This window comes from Coregonus clupeaformis, unplaced genomic scaffold (genome assembly GCF_020615455.1).
Source record: "Coregonus clupeaformis isolate EN_2021a unplaced genomic scaffold, ASM2061545v1 scaf0035, whole genome shotgun sequence".
Taxonomy (NCBI): domain Eukaryota; kingdom Metazoa; phylum Chordata; class Actinopteri; order Salmoniformes; family Salmonidae; genus Coregonus; species Coregonus clupeaformis.
The window spans coordinates 883,324-905,646 of record NW_025533490.1 but is presented as its reverse complement, the minus strand read 5'-3'; the positions used below and the strand labels follow the sequence as shown (position 1 = coordinate 905,646).

Below are 22,323 nucleotides of genomic sequence, written 5' to 3'. Positions count from 1 at the left end.
CTCATACATAAGTTATACTTAAACTCAAAATGGTTCTCCAGTAGATTATTAACAAAGGCTCATCTTTTTTTTTATTGCCTTTTTGACATTATACAGATTACAACTTCTAATTTCCGACTAATTGAAAATGAAACTTTGTTTAAAGTATTTCCCTTTCTTAAACTGCCATACAAAGCTGGTTTCAATTTAAATGTTATCCTCCTGAAAAGATAGAACAAATATCACAACAAATATTATGGTTAAACTCAAATATACTGATTGATTAAAAAAAACACATTATTAATGGAATAAAAAAAAATAGAATGATATTTATTAACCTCTTAAGGATCGGACCCTAAAATGACATACCCAGATCTAACTGCCTGTAGCTCAAGACCTGAAGCAAGGATATGCATATTGTTGATATCATTTGAAAGGAAACACTTTGAAGTTTGTGGAAATGTGAAATTAATATAGGAAAATATAACACATTAGATCTGGTAAAAGATAATACAAACAAATGCGTTTTCTATTATGTTTTGTTGTTGCATCGTCTTTGAAATGCAAGAGAAAGGCCAGACAGTGGTGTAGGATTCTAGATGTAATGTAGATGTTGTCCACCAGATGGCAGCAGTGTGTGTGCAAAGTTTCCAGACTGATCCAGTGAAGAATTACTTCACTACACAATATTTTGTATCAAGTCTGCCAGGAGTTTTCCCAAATGTGCCGAATTGGTTTTCAAGTACATAACTATAGAGAACATACAAAAATGCTATGGTAATACAACATTTAAGTTTGCACACTCCCAGGAATGTCATAAATGATGGATCATTAGCTTCCCTACAGAAAAGACACTAACCTTCACACATCTAGATGGCCGGGCAGGGTGGGTGTGGAGTCAGAGGTCAAACTGTAGAACCCAGTTCCTACATTTGAATATAAAAATTGATTTTTCAAACAAAACTAAATTTTATCTCTGGGACCCTCAGGATGACAAATCAGAGCAAGATCTTTTTATTTATTTAACTAGGCAAGTCAATTAAGAACAAATTCTTATTTACAATGACAGCCTACCCCGGACGACGCTGAGCCAATTGTGCGGCACCCTATTGAACTCTCAATCAAGGCCGGATTGTGATACAGTCTGGAATCGAACCAGGGTCGGTAGTGACGCCTCTAGCACTGAGATGCAGTGCCTTAGACCGCTGCGCCAGTCCATTATTTACCTTCAGAGGTGAATGTACCAAACCAGTTGCCATGATAAAAGTGTTTTGTTGCTGTGCACTATCCTCAAACAATACCATGGTATTTTTTTTAGCTGTAATAGCTACTGTAAATTGGACACTGCAGTTAGATTAACAGGAATTTAAGCTTTCTGCCCATATGTCAATGTCCCGGAAAGTTGGCTGTTGTTTACAACACCATTCTAGTCACATATCACATATTGAGCAACAACCGTCCAGTATATGGGACACAGATCCCGTAGAGGTTAATGATATTATAAATAGAAACGGTGGAGTTATGTCACATATGCAGCTATTGCAAATATATGTGAATGTCTGCTCAATCCGAAGTTACAACCAACTGATTGCAGCATTACCACAATAATGGAGGAGGCAAGTGGAAGAGGGAGAAGGTAGGGAACTTGTTTGTCTGAAATATACTAAAGATATACATTTGCTGAAAAGGATTGGCATGAATAGAAAAATATACCAGTTTCATTTGAGGACAAACATTTTGACAGCGACACCATACAGGTTGCAAAATAAATGGGTTGAGAATTTCGATGTACCGATTCCATGGCACATGGTATATGAACTGACACAAAAAACAACACTTGATTCAACACTTCGAGTTTTTCCATTTAAATTATTATACAAAATTCTTGCCACCAACAGAATGCTATATACAGTGGGGAGAACAAGTATTTGATACACTGCCGATTGTGCAGGTTTTCCTACTTACAAAGCATGTAGAGGTCTGTAATTTTTATCATAGGTACACTTCAACTGTGAGAGACGGAATCTAAAACAAAAATCCAGAAAATCACATTGTATGATTTTTAAGTAATTAATTTGCATTTTATTGCATGACATAAGTATTTGATACATCAGCAAAGCAGAACTTAATATTTGGTACAGAAACCTTTGTTTGTAATTACAGAGATCATACGTTTCCTGTAGGTCTTGACCAGGTTTGCACACACTGCAGCAGGGATTTTGGCCCACTCCTCCACACAGACCTTCTCCAGATCCTTCAGGTTTCGGGGCTGTCGCTGGGCAATATGGACTTTCAGCTCCCTCCAAAGATTTTCTATTGGGTTCAGGTCTGGAGACTGGCTAGGCCACTCCAGGACTTTGAGATGCTTCTTACGGAGCCACTCCTTAGTTGCCCTGGCTGTGTGTTTTGGGTCGTTGTCATGCTGGAAAACCCAGCCACGACCCATCTTCAATGCTCTTACTGAGGGAAGGAGGTTGTTGGCCAAGATCTCGCGATACATGGCCCCATCCATCCTCCCCTCAATACGGTGCAGTCGTCCTGTCCCCTTTGCAGAAAAGCATCCCCAAAGAATGATGTTTCCACCTCCAAGCTTCACGGTTGGGATGGTGTTCTTGGGGTTGTACTCATCCTTCTTCTTCCTCCAAACACGGCGAGTGGAGTTTAGACCAAAAAGCTCTATTTTTGTCTTATCAGACCACATGACCTTCTCCCATTCCTCCTTTGGAACATCCAGATGGTCATTGGCGAACTTCAGATGGGCCTGGACATGCGCTAGCTTGAGCAGGGGGACCTTACGTGCGCTGCAGGATTTTAATCCAGGACGGTGTAGTGTGTTACTAATGGTTTTCTTTGAGACTGTGGTCCCAGCTCTCTTCAGGTCATTGACCAGGTCCTGCCGTGTAGTTCTGGGCTGATCCCTCACCTTCCTCATTATCATTGATGCCCCACGAGGTGAGATCTTGCATGGAGCCCCAGACCGAGGGTGATTGACCGTCATCTAGAACTTCTTCCATTTTCTAATAATTGCGCTAACAGTTGTTGCCTTCTCACCAAGCTGCTTGCCTATTGTCCTGTAGCCCATCCCAGCCTTGTGCAGGTCTACAATTTTATCCCTGATGTCCTTACACAGCTCTCTGGTCTTGGCCATTGTGGAGAGGTTGGAGTCTGTTTGATTGAGTGTGTGGACAGGTGTCTTTTATACAGGTAACGAGTTCAAACAGGTGCAGTTAATACAGGTAATGAGTGGAGAACAGGAGGGCTTCTTAAAGAAAAACTAACAGGTCTGTGAGAGACGGAATTCTTACTGGTTGGTAGGTGATCAAATACTTATGTCATGCAATAAAATGCAAATTAATTACTTAAGAATCATACAATGTGATTTTCTGGATTTTTGTTTTAGATTCCGTCTCTCACAGTTTAAGTGTACCTATGATAAAAACTACAGACCTCTACATGCTTTGTAAGTAGGAAAACCTGCAAAATCGTCAGTGTATCAAATACTTGTTCTCCCCACTGTATATGGGGCATACAACAATCTCAGCTCTGTAGATTTTGCAGCGAAGAGACAGAATCACTAGATCATTTATTCTGGTATTGCCAGAATAAATGTAGCTTGTTTCTGGTCACAGGTTCAGGAATGGTTAAATGATCACAACATTAACTTAAAATTAACCTTACAAATAGCGGTGTTGGGCGATTTGGAAAGCCATAGTCAATCAATCAATAATATAATAATACTCGAAGGAAAGGTTTTCATTTTTAGCTCACAATCTGTGGGATACCATGCGATTAGAAAGGTTCAAAATTCATGTAAAACATCACAGCACAATAATATATGGCACATATATAAAAAGAGAATGGTCTATTGTGATGGGTGGGATGGGCTGAGAGTGGCTGAAGGGTGGGATTAAGAGCTTATGTTCGGTAATGTATTATGGTTATGTGATTGCTGTATATAAAAGTACCATGTATGTAAAATGTATATGTAAAATGTATGTATATGTAGGAGAAAAGCTATGTGTCCTCCTCCGAAGATGGGTTAATAAAAAAATTATAAAAAATAATACTAATAAATTCGACAGTCACAAGACAGGGACTTCAAATAGGCCTATGGCACGTCAAGGGAACTGTAGCCTACTGTTCAGATGGGTTAAATGGAAACTGAAATCTGAACACTGACTGTAGGTCGATAACCTCTCACATAGCCATAATATTAACTCCTGCAGAATTAAGCACTTCTTGCAGTAGAATGAAAATGATACACCAAATGTAGGCAAAATCTTTACTTGGGAACAGGAGTGGAGAAATATGATTTATTTATTTCAGCATCTTTAAGAGAATGAGAATGTGCAGTTACATACCCTCTGTAGAGGTGCTATTTTTATCAGCATCATAAAAGCTGATAGTGTTTTATTTAGTTATTGTGTTTTCTTCCCGTTCCCTAAACGTCTTCGCTCCGCAAAAGAAGCAGAGGTGACAGAGAGAACTTTACTAATGTCAAATAGATTGAAGCATTCATTCTATTGATTTATGACATTATTCTGGTGAGCAAGAGTTTATTTAGTCTTCTAGTGCAACATATAATGACAGAAGAGAAGCTGCATGTATCTAATCATAGTTGACTAACAAATAGCCTACCAAAATGTCGGAAATTAATCGTTCCGCCATCTCTGGCTGTAGCCTACAGCTTATTTTCTATATTAGCAAGTTAGGGTGGGGTGAGGACCTCAGATTTCCACTTTATCACATATAGTCGTGGTTGCGGATGGGTTATTAGCAATTGTGGGTGGGTGCGGGTGAACAAACAGCTGGCCCGCGCACCACTAACGTGTACTGTTACACCCTTAATTGACACTGTGTGAAATTAAACTTAATTTAGTTCTGTATAAAAACTATAAAAAACAATTTGTCAAAAACAAATAAAAACATTGCCCAACGGTATACAGTGCCTTGCAAAAGTATTCATCCCCCTTGGCGTTTTCCCTATTTTGTTGCATTACAACCTGTAATTTAAATTGATTTTTATTTGGATTTTATGTAATGGACATACACAAAATAGTAAAAATTGGTGAAGTGAAGTGAAAATAATAACTTGTTTAAAAGAATTCTAAAAAATAAATAACGGAAAAGTGGTGCGTGCAAATGTATTCACCCCCTTTGCTATGAAGCCTCTAAATAAGATCTGGTGCAACCAATTACCTTCAGAAGTCACATAATTAGTTAATTAAAGTCCACCTGTGTGCAATCTAAGTGTCACATGATCTGTCACATGATCTCAGTATATATACACCTGTTCTGAAAGGCAAGGGGCACCACCAAGCAAGCGGCAACATGAAGACCAAGGAGCTCTCCAAACAGGTCAGGGACAAAGTTGTGGAGAAGTACAGATCAGGGTTGGGTTATAAAAAAATATCAGAAACTTTGAACATCCCACGGAGCACCATTACATCCATTATTTAAAAAAGAAAAGAATATGGCACCACAACAAAACTGCCAAGAGAGGGCCGCACACCAAAACTCACGGACCAGGCAAGTAGGACATTAATCAGAGAGGTAACAAAGAGACCAAAGATAACCCTGAAGGAGCTGCAAAGCTCCACAGCGGAGATTGGAGTATCTCTCCATAGGACCACTTTAAGCCGTACACTCCACAGAGCTGGGCTTTACGGAAGAGTGGCCAGAAAAAATGCCATTGCTTAAAGAAGAAAAGAAGCAAACACGTTTGGTGTTCGCCAAAAGCCATGTGGGAGACTCCCCAAACATATGAGACTAAAATTGAGCTTTTTGACCATCAAGGAAAACGCTATGTCTGGTGCAAACCCAACACCTCTCATCACCCCGAGAACACCATGTTTTTCATCGGCAGGGACTGGGAAACTGGTCAGAATTGAAGGAATGATGGATGGCGCTAAATACAGGAAAATTCTTGAGGGAAACCTGTTTCAGTCTTCCAGAGACTTGAGACTGGGACGGAGGTTCACCTTCCAGCAGGACAATGACCCTAAGCATACTGCTAAAGCAACACTCGAGTGGTTTAAGTGGAAACACTTAAATGTATTGGAATGGCCTATTCAAAGCACAGACCTCAATCCAATTGAGAATCTGTGGTATGACTTAAAGATTGCTGTACACCAGCGGAACCCATCCAACTTGAAGGAGCTTGAGCAGTTTTGCCTTGAAGAATGGGCAAAAATCCCAGTGGCTAGATGTGCCAAGCTTATAGAGACATACCCCAAGAGACTTGCAGCTGTAATTGCTGCAAAAGGTGGCTCTACAAAGTATTGACTTTGGGGGGGGTGAATAGATATGCACGCTCAACTTTTCTGTATTTTTTGTCTTATGTCTTGATTGTTTCACAAGAAAAAATATTTTGCATCTTCAAAGTGGTAGGCATGTTGTGTAAATCAAATGATACAAACCCCCCAAAAATCAATTTTAATTCCAGGTTGCAAGGCAACAAAATAGGAAAAATGCCAAGGGGGGTGAATACTTTCGCAAGCCACTGTATTTGTTGCTCTTACATAGGCCTATACAGTATAATGAAAATAACATGGGCTTATCGCTTAAATAGGCCTACACTTGTTAAGTAACCCTTGTGGCCGTAGGGAGGGGAATAAGACTGAGGTGTTGATGGAACATGCTGTGACTTTGATGCTTCTAATATTCTCCTCATGTCTGATTCAGAGCTGCTGTTGATCTATCATTAGCCTACCGAGCTCATTGGGGTCTGAGAGATAGAGAAAGAGAGCGAGAGAAAGAGAGCGAGAGAGCGAGAGATATTTACATTTTCGTCAGAGAAAGAGAGCGAGAGCGAGAGAGATAGAGAAAGAGAGCGAGAGCGAGAGCGAGAGACAGAGAGAGAGAGAGCAGAGAGAGAGAGAGAGAGAGAGAGAGAGAGAGAGAGAGAGAGAGAGAGAGAGAGAGAGAGAGAGAGAGAGAGAGAGAGAGGGAGACAGAGAGAGAGAGAGAGAGAGAGAGAGAGAGAGAGAGAGAAAGAGAGAGAGAGACAGACAGAGACAGAGACAGAGAGAGAGAGGCAGAGAGACAGAGAGAGAGAGAGAGAGAGAGAGAGAGAGAGAGAGAGAGAGAGAGAGAGAGAGAGAGTGGTAAAAGTGTTTCTCCTTTCCCCTCCCCTTCTCTGCTCGGGGACTAATTAATATAATCATATGTCAGTAATGGTGAAAGTAGCTAGAGCCTTGCATAAGATGTGGAGGAGTGTGTGTCAATTCTGTCAGGAGGATTTTTAGGAAAACATGTTTTTAGTGTTCTGTTGCGCAAGTCAGCTGTTCATTCACTCGCACCCGCCTGCATTTGCTAATAACCAATCAGCAACTGCCAGACTATAGCCTATGTGATAAAGTGAATATCTGAGGCCTATGTTTCTGCTTATTTTCTACATTTTGGCAGGCTATTTGTTGGTCAATTTGTCTAGAATTAGATAGGCCTACATGCAGCTTCTCTTCTGTCATTATATGTTGTACTTCAAGACTAAATAAACCTTTGCATATTTTATGTGGTTGAAATACTGTAGGGGCAGCGATAGCTTAGCTTGAGGCTGTATGGTAGACGCGTATCACTCACTCTTGTTAAACGACCACGACCACATAAAAAGTAGGCTTAAAGAGTAAAAAACTAAATACTTTATTCCACAAGAAATGCTTAATTCTGCAGGAGTTAATATTAAGGCTATGTGAGAGGTTCTAGACCTACAGTCAGTGCCCAGTTTCAGTTTCCATTTAACCGATCTGAACAGTAGGCTACAGTTCCCTTGATGTTCCATAGACCTATTTGAAGTCCCCTTCTTGTGACTGTCGAATTTGTATAGCGCCTCACAATCCTCGCACATAACATAGCACTGCTATCATCCTCTTTTACCACTTCAACAAATCTTCTCCTAACTTTACTTTTCTGGCCCTCCCTTCTCTTTATTTTCAACTCTCCATTTCGCAGCATTTCTCTTATTGAATTAAACTCTGTGGATCGACCTGAACTTTTCTGCCATTCCCGAAAGCATTTGGCATGTAGGCTTTTTGACGCGCATACAGTTAGGCCCTAAAGCTTAGGTTTACGCACTAATGCCAGAAAGCCTAAAATAATGAGAAAAAAACCCTCAATGTAGCCTATAGATAAAAATTGCACAAGAATGATACATTTATGGATTTTGTAAAGTATTGTTTTCTCTTTATTCAACTCGCCCGCCACCCACCTGCCTTTCATCCACACAATATTTAATGACCCTAAACCCGCCCACGGTGACGGCGGGTTATGAGTCAACCCGGACATCACTATTCTGTTGACCGTCTTTTGTATTCTGCAGTACTAATGAGAAACAGAGTAAAGGGAGTGACACATAAAGCTCTCATAACGCTTGTTTACTTTGGATCCTCACTATCTTTGTGTGCCAGTCAGAGGCAGGGAGAGGAAGAGGGAGAGGAAGAGGAAGAGGAAGAGGGAGAGTAATGCCTTTTATGCTCTCAGGAATACTTAAAAGATGGAGACTCTTACTCAGAGTGTAGAGAATATCAAAGCAATGACACTCAAGCCCCAAACCACATGAAAAGCTGGTGAGGCGTGCTTGTAATTGTGGTATCATTAGAGAAACCCTGTGAAAGCGAGAGACAGATTATTAACATTCCCATCAACACGAACATGAGATGTTTGCCGTTGTTTAATTATATGCACATATTCACCCCAATGGGATAATTAGGTACATTAAGAACTGCTACAAGAGCACAGATGAGTGAGTAGGTAGGTGAGAGCCATGACAGAATGTTAAATAATTTCTTACTGAACAAACCAACCTCCAAATGGGAAGGATGTGAGTGTGACATCACCACCCCAACATTAGTAGATGTAATTGTTTATCTACCAAACAAATCATAAACTTGAATTTAAGGTACATTTTCACTTACTCCATTGACCTCAATGTATGACTATGTTAAAATTCGACTTGAGGAAATTAGTATTCGCTTAGATTGGGTGATACAGTATGTCATAGGGTTTGGTAGTCAACTTCTAAAAAGATAATTGACTGAGTAGCTTTCAGATAACAGATAAACAGGACTCAGAAATGGCACTGGGCGGGGGCCTCCTGAGTGGCACAGTGGTCTAAGGCACTGCATCGCAGTGGTTGAGGCGTCACTACAGACCCGGGTTCGATCCTGGGCTGTGTCGCAGCCTGCTGCGACTGGGAGACCCATGAGGCGGCGCACAATTGGCCAGCGTCGTTCGGGTTAGTGGAGGGTTTGGCTGGCCGGGATGTCCTTGTCCCATCGCGCTGTAGCGACTCCTGTGGCGGGCCGGGTGCATGCACGCTGACACGGTCGCCAGTTGCACGGTGTTTCCTCCGACACATTGGTGCGGCTGGCTTCCAGGTTAAGCGAGCAGTGTGTCAAGAAGCAGTGCGGCTTGGCAGGGTCGTGTTTCGGAGGACATATGGCTCTTGACCTTCGCCTCTCCCGAGTCCGTACGGAAGTTGCAGCGATGGGACAAGACTGTAACTACCAATTGGATATCACGAAAAAGGGGTAAAAAATCTATATAAATACAATTTAAAAAATGGCACTGGGCTTAAGAACTCTTCTGCTGCGGCACCAGTTGCATAACCGCTGAAGACCTCTAAAGTCTGAAGTGTCTAATAAGTTAGCTGCCTTGTGCCATCTTTAGCCTGATTCTTAGAGTGATTGAGCCGAGGAGCCTTGTGCTTGGTAACACAAACACCAGCCTGGTGTCTCTCAGAGAGACTGAGCAGAGGAGCCCTGCGCCTGCTTGGTGACACACATAGCCCCTGATTGAGAAAGATCCTGACGCAACATGCCACAGAGAATAAATACTTAACAGCACCGTCCTCATCCTCCATCCTCCCTTCCGAGGCATCAGAGATTTATGAAACGCCAGCGGAAGCCTTGACAGTCAGGAACATTCATAAGGTTACTCTCCTAGTCTCCGGGCTAATGCTTTCAGTGTCGCAGAATTGTTGTGTGTCTGGCCCGTCATCCTCATTCATGTTTTATGGAACAGGTTGCCTATTCAAATGTATTCAGATTTCACCTCAGATGTGTTCTGCCAAGAGGCACAGTCATAATGCTGTGATGTGAAAGCTTTGCCGGTCTTGTTTGATGATGGCCTTTATATCACTTTGTTACTTTGTTTTTGTTCATCATAGCCTCTGTCTGGTTTTCATTCCATCAATCAATCAAATAAATGTATTTTATAAAGCTCTTTTTACATCAACAAAGTGCTTTACAGGTATAGTAAGTCCCCTGTAGCTCAGTTGGTAGAGCATGGCGTTTGCAACGCCAGGGTTGTGGGTTCGTTTCCCACGGGGGGCCAGTATGAAAAATGTTTATGCACACACTAACTGTAAGTCGCTCTGGATAAAAGCGTCTGCTAAATGACTAAAATGTAAATGTAAATATCCACTGGGCACAAACTGGTTGAATCAACGTTGTTTCCAAGTAATTTCAACAACAACAAAATTAATGTGATTACGTAGAATCAACATGGAAAACTGATTGGATTTTTATAGAAGTCAACATCATAAAGGAATTTCGGGAATGTTTGTATTTTTTTCACCCAACTTTTAACCTAAATCCAACAACATGCTTCAAATGTTTGTTGATTTCATGTTGAATTCACATTAGTTGACAACTCAATCAAATACAAATCAAAACTGGACGTTGAATTGACGTCTGTGTCCGGCAGGTAGAGAGTACTATATTCATTAACGTTAAGTGTTTGTACTCTATTTACTGTAACTGAAACACATCAATGTGGAATGGAAGTTGGGATAGCGCCCATATGGTTGTTGTTTGCATTTACCCTTCTAACCATGACCTTGAGATTGCCAAAAGGCCAGTCTCTTTGGCAATGACAAGGAGTGGCAAGGAGTCTTAACTACAGGACATGCTGGTTCAGCGTTCTTCTCTCTAACTCTCTTCTCTCCACCTACTTAATTGCATGATTCCTCTGAAGAGGAGGCTTTTTAGAGCCTTGTTGCTTCTCTATAATATCTGCTTAGTGGTCTGGTTAGGAAAACACTTGGGTGAAAACACAGTGTTGCAAGTTCAAATCCCAAAGAGTCCCAACAAGCCCCTTAACGTAAATTGCTATGTAGTCTAAGTAGAGGTTAAAAGAGAGAATAATCTTTATATTTTTTTACTTTAATGTCTCTGCATGCAAGTCTAACAATTCAAGTTACTGCAAATAAAATAAAATAAAAAAGTATGTTTTTTGTTATACTTGCATGCAGAGACATTAAAGTAAAAAAATATAAAGATTATTCTGTCAAACTCATTCAGAGAGCAGGGAGCTCAGGTGAATGAATAGTCTGCTCTCAATTCAGAAAGAGACCAACTACTACACACAAAAGGTTTCTGACTCAGAGAGACAAGCTACTGTACGTTCATAAGAACCATGCAAACAGGAAACGGGGAGGAGAACCACTGAGCAACAAAAACAGGTGTCACACACACACGTTTATACAAGTTAACTCAGGAAGCCGGACATCAAAATGTAAAACTGTAGGCTACAATACATCGACCATGAAGAATGAGGAGGGATTATCAGGATGGAATCACGTTAAGATACTATTTTCTGAATAGCAAACAGAGATTTACTGTATATCATCACAAATAAGATTAGACTAGCAAGATTATCAACCAAGCGCCTCTGGATATTAATTTATCAAACAGTGATAAATGTGAGTATGAAAGTGAGGGAACCAATTCCTCCAGAGACACAAGACCAACTCTAGCCCCCCTCTTTGGAGGACAACTGTAGACAATTTTTAGAGGAGTAGCTAGAAATCATCTGAGCAACTCCAATTCCCTGATTTCCCCCCTTTTTTTGTTGTTGAAAGATAACACTTTTCCAGACAACCACCCGCTCTGGTCTCCATCCTCTCTTCTCATATCAGCAAGCCAAGGTCAGAGCAGCTCATCTCAGTCAAACAGGGTTGGCATGGAGACCACAGTGTCTGCACCTGCAGCACCAGAGAGCATGTCCTCACAGTGTAAACCAAGAGCTCCTGCTCCCCATAGACAAACCGGGTCACAGCCATGATAGCATCAGAGAGAGAAACCTGCCAAGTGTGCTCCACAGAGCCAAATGTCCCTCTCTTTCTCTCTCCCTCCTAGAGTGTTGTGCTCTCACTTTCTCTTTCTCTCTCTCCTTTATAGGGGTGCTGGGATTTTCTTGTCAAGTGCACTACTTTCGTCAAAACATTTTTTTTCAAAATATATATATATACTTCCTGCAGCTATGGTTGTTCTCTCTCTCTCCCTGAGTGGGGTTCTCTCTCTCGTAGTCTTTCTCTCCCTTACACTCTCTCACACTTTCATTCATTCGCCTTCACCCCCCACCCTCAAATCTTTTCACCTTGTCACTTCCACTCACTCTGTTACTTCTCTCTCTCACACACACACACACTATACTTTTGTTCCCCTTTATTACACTCTCATGCCATCTTAGTCATCCACTCACTACTCTGACTCCCTCGCTAGCTATCATCCTCTCCCCCCTCCATTATGGTTCAGTGCAGGCACATCTGGCCAAATGGCACATAGGTTATGTCCTGCCAGCATCTTCAAGGCAGGAGGCTCTGCCACCAGACAAGACAACATCTGGCCATCAGGAACTGACACACTACACTCTTGGCTGCCTCTACACCTATCATCATTGTGCAAATCAAGATGAATACATTTATTCGATTTCACTGCAAGCTATTGCACAACTTGGCCATGACTGCAGCTATTGCGGGCCACTGCTTGGTAAAGGAAAGGTGATAGAAGATAGAGGTTAAAAGAGAGAAGTCCTTACCTGCCAGAATATACTGTCTATCGTGCTCCCCAGGAAGCCCTCCCTGGTTTCAGACAACAAGAGCTTGGGTCCCAGGATCGTCATGAACTCATCGAAGTCCACCTGCCCGTCTCCTAAGAAATTCACAAAGAAAGTTTTATTGCAAATCAGTAAGAAGGACAATAACTGTATTTTATACCAAGTCTTCATTTGAGTAGGTATTCTTTCCCTTCAATACCTCTTCTCTCTCCTCCCTCATCTTCCTCATTTCCCTGCAGAAGAGGTTGTGTGCTGCCCATGCAGGGCGACTCAATCTGCCTCTTCACTCCTCCTCTCCTCCCTCTACCCTGACGGGGGTGAACTCCTTAGGGCACGCTGGCACTATCACGTTTGATGCCATCAATTGTCCTTCTCTGTGCCCATGCATATGCAGTGGCATCCTGCCTCATCACTGGGGACAGTCAGGCAGTGCAGCCAGTGTGGTCAGGGCCCCTGAGCTATCGTGATGGATGGATGAATGGATGGATGGACGGATCTGATTTAAACCAAAAACACTTCCTAACAAAAGCAGCTGATGCCAGGCATCATGTTTTACGAGCATAACACCCCTATATAAAGCAAAGGAGCAATTGCAATGCTGAGATCTCCAAAGACCACAAGCTCCTAAGCAATCCACCAAGGGCATTCTGCTGAGCTGGATAACAATCTGATGGATCGCTCTGACAGTGGAACAGATTATCAGATCAACTCAATGAGTCCATCCATATCTTATAGAGATCAGCTGGACTGTTGCAGCTGCTGCTCAGAGAGAAAGAATCAATGGCCATCCGTGAATGTGTCACGTGTCTAATTCACACAGCTGCTAGCTTGACAAAGACACAATAAACACCCTCAAATCCCAATTATCTGGTCATGTACCTGGCTATGGATACCTCCTCCGTTTGATCACCATGATATTTTGTGTTGCGTCTATAGACATGAAAATGAGACGAGATTGAGGCAAATTGCTTTGAACAGAACACAAATTGATGTTTTGAGAACATCTCTCACTGTAATGATAGAGAGGTAATTGTGACGAGGTGTGAATGAAGGAGTCAGGCGCAGGAGGTAAAATACCGAAGTCCAGAGTTTATTCTGTTTACATAAATCAAAGGCCCCAAGCGTCAAACGAAACTATACAAGGGAAAAACATCCACCTTGGCATCAACACAGTGAATAGTAGCTCAACCGAGCTACATGCTCTCACAACAAACAATCACTCACAAAGGGGAACAGATTTGTAGTCTGGACTTCGGCATCAGACACTTATACACATACTAATTAGAGGAATGAGCACCAGGTGTGTGTGATTGACAAGACATGACAAGTGGAGTGATGAGAATGGGATCGGCAGTAGCTAGTACTCCGGTGACGACGAACGCCAAAGCCTGCCCGAACCAGGAGGGGGGCAGCCTCGGCGGAAGTCGTGATAGTACCCCCCCCCCCCGACGCACGGCTCCAGCAGTGCGCCGACCCCTGCCTCGGGGACGGCCAGGAGGACGCGGAGCAGGGCGAGTCAGATGGCGACGGTGGAAATCCCTCAACAGGGAGGGATCGAGGATGTCCCGCCTCCGGACCGTACCCCTCCCACTCCACGAGATACTGAAGGCCCCCCACCCGACGCCTCGAATCCAGGATGGAACGGACCGTGTACGCCAGGGCCCCCTCAATGTCCAGAGGAGGTGGAGGAACCTCCCGTACCTCAGACTCCTGGAGCGGACCAGCTACCACTGGCTTGAGGAGAGACACATGAAACGATGGGTTAATACGGTAATCAGGGGGAGTAACAACCTGTATGTCACCTCGTTTATTCTCCTCAGGACTTTAAACGGCCCCACAAACTGCGGGCTCAGCTTCCGGCAGGGCAGGCGGAGGGGCAGATTCCGGGTCGAGAGCCAGACCCGATCCCCCGGTACGAACACCGGGGCCTCCCTGCGGTGGCGGTCAGCGTTGGCCTTCTGACGACGCACGGTTGGTAACCCAAAACAAATTGGAAGGGTGTTAGGTTAGTGGAGGAGTGGCGGAGAGAGTTCTGAGCATATTCTGCCCATGGCAGGAACACCGACCACTCCCCCGGCCGGTCCTGACAGTAGGTCCGCAGGAACCTACCCACATCTTGATTTACCCTTTCCACCTGCCCATTACTCTCGGGGTGAAATCCAGAGGTCAGGCAGGACTTTGAAAAGCGGTCCACAATGACCAGGATATTGGTGTTACCTTGGGAGGGCGGAAGATCAGTGAGAAAATCAATACTCAGGTGAGACCATGGTCGTTGTGGAACTGGTAAAGGTTGTAGCTTACCTGCTGGGAGGTGCCTAGGTGCCTTACTCTGGGCGCACACTGAGCATGAGGAAACATACACCCTCACGTCCTTAGTCAAGGTAGGCCACCAGTACTTCTCGATCAGGCAAAGCATTGTACAACCGATACCTGGATGACCAGAGGAGGGTGACGTGTGTGCCCAGTAGATCAGACGATCACGGATAAGCGCAGGCACTTACTGCAGCCCAGCTGGACACTGCGGTGGAATTGGATCTGTGCGTAATGCCTGCGCTATATCTGCGTCCATCGCCCATACTACCGGCGCCACAATGCATGAGGACGGGAGTATGGGGGTGTTGTCTCTGGGCCTCTCCTCTGTGTCATACAGTCGAGACAGTGCGTATGCCTTCACGTTCTTCGTACCCGGAATGTATGAGAGTGTGAAATCAAACCGGGTGAAGAAGAGGGCCCACCTGGCCTGGCGAGGATTCAGCCTCCTCGCTGCCTGAATGTACTCCAGGTTACGGTGGTCTGTCCAGACGAGGAAAGGGTGTTTCGCCCCTTCGAGCCAATGTCTCCACACCGACAAAGCTCGGACAACAGCTAGCAGCTCCCGATCACCAACGCCGTAGTTCTGCTCCGCCGAGCTGAGCTTCTTAGAAAATAAGGCACAGGGGCGGAGCTTGGGTGGCGTGCCTGAGCGTTGGGATAAGACAGCTCCTATCCCTACCTCGGACGCATCCACCTCCACTACGAACGCTAGTGGAAGCGCTGCACCTCCTTTAAGCCAAGGAAGCGCTGCACCTCCTTTACCGTGGTTGGAGTCGGCCAATTACGCACGGCTGCAATGCGGTCTCCCTCCATCTTCACACCTGTGGTGGTAATGCGATATCCGAGGAAGGAGATTGACTGCTGGAAAAACTCACACTTCTCTGCCTTGGCATAAAGATCATTTTCCAGCAGTCGGACCAGTACCTGTGCGAACCAGGGACACATGCTCGGCGCGTAGCGGAATACACCAGGATGTCCTCAATGTAGACCACCACACCACGACCAAGCATGTCCCAAAACACAAAGGACTGAAAAACGGATGGAGCATTCATCAAACTGTAGGGCATCACCAGGTATTCATAATGCTGAATGCTGTTTTCCACTCATCCCCTTCCCGAATATGCACCAGGTTGTAGGCACTCCTGAGGTCTAATTTGGTGAAAAAGCAGGCCCCATGCAATCACTGAAGGAATGAGGGGAAGAGGATAACTAAATTGTACCGTCACATTATTCAGTGGTCGATAATCAATGCACGGGCGTAAACCGCCATCTTTCTTCTTCACAAAGAAGAAACTCAAGGAGGCAGGTGAAGTGGAGGGACTTATATACCCTTGGCGCAGGGACAAAGAAGAAACTCAAGGAGGCAGGTGAAGTGGAGGGACTTATATACCCTTGGCGCAGGGACTCGGTGACGTATATTTCCATAGCCTCCGTTTCAGCCTGCGACAGGGGATACACATGACTCCTGGGAGGTACAGCGTCTACCCGAAGGTTTATCGCGCAATCCCCTTCCAGATGAGGTGGTAATTTAGTCGCTTGCGTCTTGAAAACGCGAGCACCAGATCATGGTATTCGGGGGGAATGCGCACGGTGGAGGTACCGTCTGGACTTTCCACCATGGTCGCAACAACGGAAACACCTAGACACCTACCCGGACACTCACGCGACCACCCCGTAAGAACCCTCTGCGGCCATGAGAAATTGGGGTTGTGAAGGGCTAACCACAGTATACCCAAGACTACAGGGTAAGCAGGAGACTCAATAATCATAAAGGTGATCTGCTCAACATGCGTCTCCTGCGTAATCATGGTGACTGGTACCGTAACTTCCTTAACCAACCCGGAACCCTAATGGTCGACTATCAAGTGCTCTGATGGGGAGTGGAATGGTTAGGGGAACCAATGAAATGCCTTGACGGCATGCAAATGCCCTGTCCATAAAATTCCCAGCTGCGCCTGAATCGACTATTGCCTTACACTGGGAACCTACCAAGTAATCAGGAAAGGAGATAGATAAAGTACAGTGCGCCGCAAAGGGCTCTGAACACGTTTGGGTGTTTGTTACCTGGGGTGATGCGTGAGTACCCTGCCTACCGCCTCCAGACCCAAAAAAACGTTGACTGCGACGTGAGGTGGATTGTCCCTTCGTGCCACCCGAGTGGCACTGTCGCTGTCTTCCTGCGCTCTCTCGACCGGCGGCTCCCCCCAGCTCCATCTGCTCGGGGTCAGAGTCATCCGGCGTGGGAACGGGCAGACCCCTACCAGGACGTCCTCTGGCTGCTAGCAGATTGTCCAGCCGGATGGCCATGTCCACCAGTTGGGAGAACGATAGCATGGCATCCCGGCAGGCTAGCTCCCATCGGACATCCTCCCTTAGGTGGCACTGGAAATGTTTGATCAGGGCCCGCTCGTTCCACTCGGACCCCGCTGCCAGCGTCTGGAACTCCAGCGCGTAGTCCTGAGCGGTCCTCGTCCCCTGCCTCAGATGAACCAGTCGTTTGCCCGCCTCGCGACCCTCAGGCGGGTGATCAAAAACGGCCCGAAAGAGGCGAGCAAACTCCCCGTAGTTCTCCAACGCGGTACCTCCCTTGTTCCACACCGCGTTGGCCCACTCCAGGGCTCTCCCACAAAGGCAGGAAACGAGGACGGATACCTTCTCCCGCTCCCGGGGCTCCGGCCTGATGCTGGAGAAATACAACTCCAGTTGGAGTAGGAATCCCTTCAATCGTGCTGCCGTCCCATCAAACGTCGGTGGCCGGGATATCTGGATCCCTCCAGGGTTTGGGGTGTAGGTGGCTGGATCCGGTTGACCAGCTGGTCTCGATAGATTGGATCCTCTCCTCTCCAGGCGTTCTACCACCTGAAGAACCCAATCCATCGCTTCCCCCAAGCTGGCCAACATCGAGGAATGCTCCTGGACCCTTGCCACAACTCCAGGCATGCGGTCTTCTCCTGCTGACTCCATATCAGATCGGGTGAGTGATTCTGTGACGAGGTGTGAATGAAGGAGTCAGGCGCAGGTGGTAAAATACCGAAGTCCAGAGTTTATTCTGTTTACATAAATCAAAGGCCCAAAGCATTAAACGAAACTATACAAGGGAAAACATCCACCTTGGCATCAACACAGTGAATAGTAGATCAACCGAGCTACACGCTCTCACAACAAACCATCACTCACAAAGACAAGGAGAACAGAGGGAACACTTATACACATACTAATTAGGGGAATGAGCACCAGGTGTGTGTGATTGACAAGACATGACAAGTGGAGTGATGAGAATGGGATTGGCAGTAGCGACGAACGCCGAAGCCTGCCCGAACCAGGAGGGGTGCAGCCTCGGCGGAAGTCGTGACAGTAATAGCAACAACAATCCAGCCAACCCTTCTTATCTTGGCCAGTGTTTATCTCCTTCTGAAGGAGTGTCCTCACTCAGTCACAGCAAGTAAAATCAACTGACAATTTCAAAGGCATCGCAGATGAAAATGGTCCTCCAGTCTCCCCATCTACCAAACCAACATGGACTCATACATTGATTGCTGTCACACCTCAGTGTGTACAAGCAATATCTATAACAAATATGACAGATAGGGGCTCCTAGATGTTCTAACTTGTCATAGCAGGAGACGAAAGCGGTATTTCAAGCAAACCTTCAATTTGACAGCAGGTATACTTTAATAGTAGGGGAGGATAAATTGTTTTGCTAATCATTCTTATCTGGAGTGGAGAGGCAATAGGAAGCAGTCCACAACCTTGAGCATTCAGTTATGAGCTTTCTATCTTCCTCTGAGACCAGTCCACTACAGTTTTTCTAGAAATTCTGCCAAACAAAACAAACAAACAACAAACATTTGAGTGGAGAATACAAGCTAAACAAGAGATTAATGAGTGAAAAACGTGATGAATATTTCTCCAATTATCCAGTGTTTTGACACATCTAATGATTCCACAGAAGGTGCCGGCTTCCAATTGAAGAGTTTATTTCCAAAACACTATATCCACCAATTTGTCAAGTTTTTTCATCAGAAATGATTGGTTATGGGTACCTTCACGTGTACCAATGTGTTATTGTTCTCAGATTTTTTAATTCCGAGATTTTAGATGTGTATGAAAATGTGTTTGCAAAACGCTATCCTATTTTCATTATTTAGCTGGAATGGAAAGTTCCTGTATATTTGACTGTGGTTGTCTCACCTAGCTATCTTAAGATTAATGCACTAATACTGTAAGCCATTCTGGATAAGAACATCTGCTAAATTACGAAACGTTTTACATCCAGATCTCATATTACTGTATTGAAAACATTAGCAAAATGTTTTTTATTTTTTATATTGATGTCACAAATGTATAATTTGTACAGTTCTTTATCAAAAATGTAGTTATCTTTTACATTTGACTGTGTAAATCTTAGCAGTACTACTTATTTCTCTGAGAGTTAGGCGGATACATTGCTATGAAAAAGTATTTGCCCCCTTTCTAATTTTCTCTACTTTTGCATATTTGTGATCCTGAATGTTATCAGATCTTCAACGAAAACCTAATATTAGATAAAGGGAACATAAGTGAACAAATAACACAACAATTACATATTTATTTCATAAACAAAGTTATGCAACACCCAATTCCCCTGTGTGAAAAAGTAATTGCCCCCTTACACTCAATAACTGCTTGTGCAACCTTTAGCTCACAGACGGATGGTCTGACATTCTCCTGTAGAATTCTCTGATACAGAGCAGAATTCATGGTTCCTTCTATTAAGGCAAGTCGTCCAGGTCCTGAGGCAGCAATGCATCCCCAAACCATCACACCACCACCACCATGCTTGACCTTTGGTATGATGTTCTTACTGTGGAATGCAGTGTTTGGTTTTCGCCAGGCATTACTGGAACCGTGTCGTCCAAAAAGTTATACTTTTGAATCATCTGTCCATAGAACGTTCTTCCAAGAGTCTTGATGATCATCCAGGTGCTTTTTGGCAAACTTGAGTAAACTTTTTGGACGAGATGGGTCCCATTATGCCTGGCGAAAACCAAACACTGCATTCCACAGTGCAGCTGGGTCATGCAGCAAGACAATGATCCAAAACACACAATCAAGTCTACATGAAAATAGCTAAAAAGCAACAAATTTGATGTTTTGGAATGGCCTAGTCAAAGTCCAGACCTAATCCCAATTGAGATGTTGTGGCAGGACTTGAAACGAGCAGTTCATGCTTGAAAACCCACATGTCACTGAGTTAAAGCAGTTCTGCATGGAAGAGTGGGCCAAAGTTCCTCCACAGCGACGTGAGAGACTGATCAACAACTACAGGAAGCATTTGGTTGGAGTCATTGCAGCTAAAGGTGGCACAACCAGTTATTGAGTGTAAGGGGGCAATTACTTTTTCACACAGGGGAATTGGGTGTTGCATAACTTTGTTTATGAAATAAATGAAATAAATATGTAATTGTTGTGTTATTTGTTCACCAATGTTCCCATTATCTAATATTAGGTTTTGGTTGAAGATCTGATAACATTCAGTATCACAAATATGCAAAAGTAGAGAAAATTAGAAAGGGGGCAAATACTTTTTCATAGCACTGTATGTAGCATTTAGCACAAAAACATGATTATTTGTCTCTCTGAAATGAAACCATCAAGTGATAGATTTTAAACAAATACATGTATGTCATTGAACAACCCCATGCCATGATTAGATAGTGAAAAAACACACCAATCTCTTTGGTAATTTCTTTCAAACAATAAAAGCAAATTTACCAACATTTCTGAAACTGTATAGCGTTTTGGAATGAAACTCTTCAATTAAACCTGAAGCAACAATATGTTCATGCCTACTGCAATTCCAATTACTTCAATATGTCAATTAGAAATATGAATATCCATGCTGTCAGCAGTGTGCAAACCCGGCTTCGGTTCTCTGCTTCTCTCAAAATAGGAGTCTGGTTGATTTCTAATTTCCTTGAGTCAGTAGGTGAGCTGCTGACTGTGAACTACGAGGACAAAGTCAAGGAAAAAACAGATAAACAAAGGTCAGGGGTCAGAGGTTAAAGGTGAGATGGGGTGTTGTGCTACAGTAGCAGATTTCAGCTGATGTAGATCTTCTCTGGTAGGTCACAGCATGGATGGCTTCAGTACAGAAACCACAGGTACCCTGTGTGACCTACTGTAATCGTGTGTGTGCGCGTGTCAGCGTAAATATGTGCAATACGGTTCATTAAGATGAAATGGAGCAAGGGACCACTGCCAACATGTTACACATCGACAGCTTAGAGAGATATTGCTACAGTGGGACTATGGGATATGTTAAGTGCTCCTCCGGTGTGTGTTTGGATAGTAGGATCCTTCATGCTTATTTAAAGTGTAAAGTGGAGGTTGTGATATGAAAGTATGGTGCGAATGAGTGCACATTACTGTGTGCATGTAATGTACTGTATGTACATGTAAATGTGTGTGCATAATGGTGAATGAGCACTCATGTCAATGTATGTGATTATGTAGTCATATGTAGGCCCATGTGTATGAATGTGTAAAAAAGGAAGAGCGGGATCTATTTATGTATATGTGTGTGTCTGATAGTGTGTATATGACCTTTTCCATGTCTTTGTGTGTGCGTGATCATGGTGTGAAAACAGGAGGGAAGGGATCTGATCATGTTTAAATATGTGTGTGTGCGTGTAACAGAGTGGGTCCTGTTCCTGTCTCTCACTGGACTTGAACATGGGACCTTCTGTTACACGTGCAACTGCATGTGTCTGTGTACTGTACATTTGTGAAATGTGTACTGAAGGTGACTCACCATCCATGTCTAGTCTCTGCATGATGATGGCCAGCTCCACCTCACTGGGCATGTATCCCAGCGACCTCATGGCCATGCCCAGCTCCTGCTTGGAGATGAACCCGTTCCCATCCCTGTCCAGCACTCTGAATGCCTCCCGGATCTCTGTCAACACAAACACACACAAGGAGAAGGGAATGGAGGGGAGAGGAGAGGATCCACAATAGTTAGGGATTATTTAGCTATGTGCCTTAGCTCAAGAACAATGCAAATTACATCTGCAATAACCTGCAGGCAACTTTAATGGTGGTGACAAATAAGCTTGCCCTGTGTGTACGGCAAGCCGCTGTACTGTGTCTGTGCTTCTCCTTCCCTTCAGTTTGTAAGATACCCATCAGTATCGAGCCTAAAAGTCAGCAGGC

At 44.1% G+C, this 22,323-nt stretch overlaps 1 protein-coding gene across 2 annotated transcripts in view; it reads right to left on the bottom strand.

The window, feature by feature from the left end:
* Positions 1-22,323, bottom strand: part of LOC121566020 (calcium-binding protein 8) — a 121,075-nt gene that overhangs the window by 78,481 nt on the left and 20,271 nt on the right. For both annotated transcript variants that reach the window (XM_041876281.2, XM_041876280.2), the window contains exons 3-4: positions 21,923-22,066; positions 12,799-12,911 (exon numbers count right to left, since the gene is read on the bottom strand). In XM_041876281.2, coding sequence (XP_041732215.1) covers positions 12,799-12,911; positions 21,923-22,066 — 257 coding nt within the window. The remainder of the gene's footprint in view (positions 1-12,798; positions 12,912-21,922; positions 22,067-22,323) is intronic.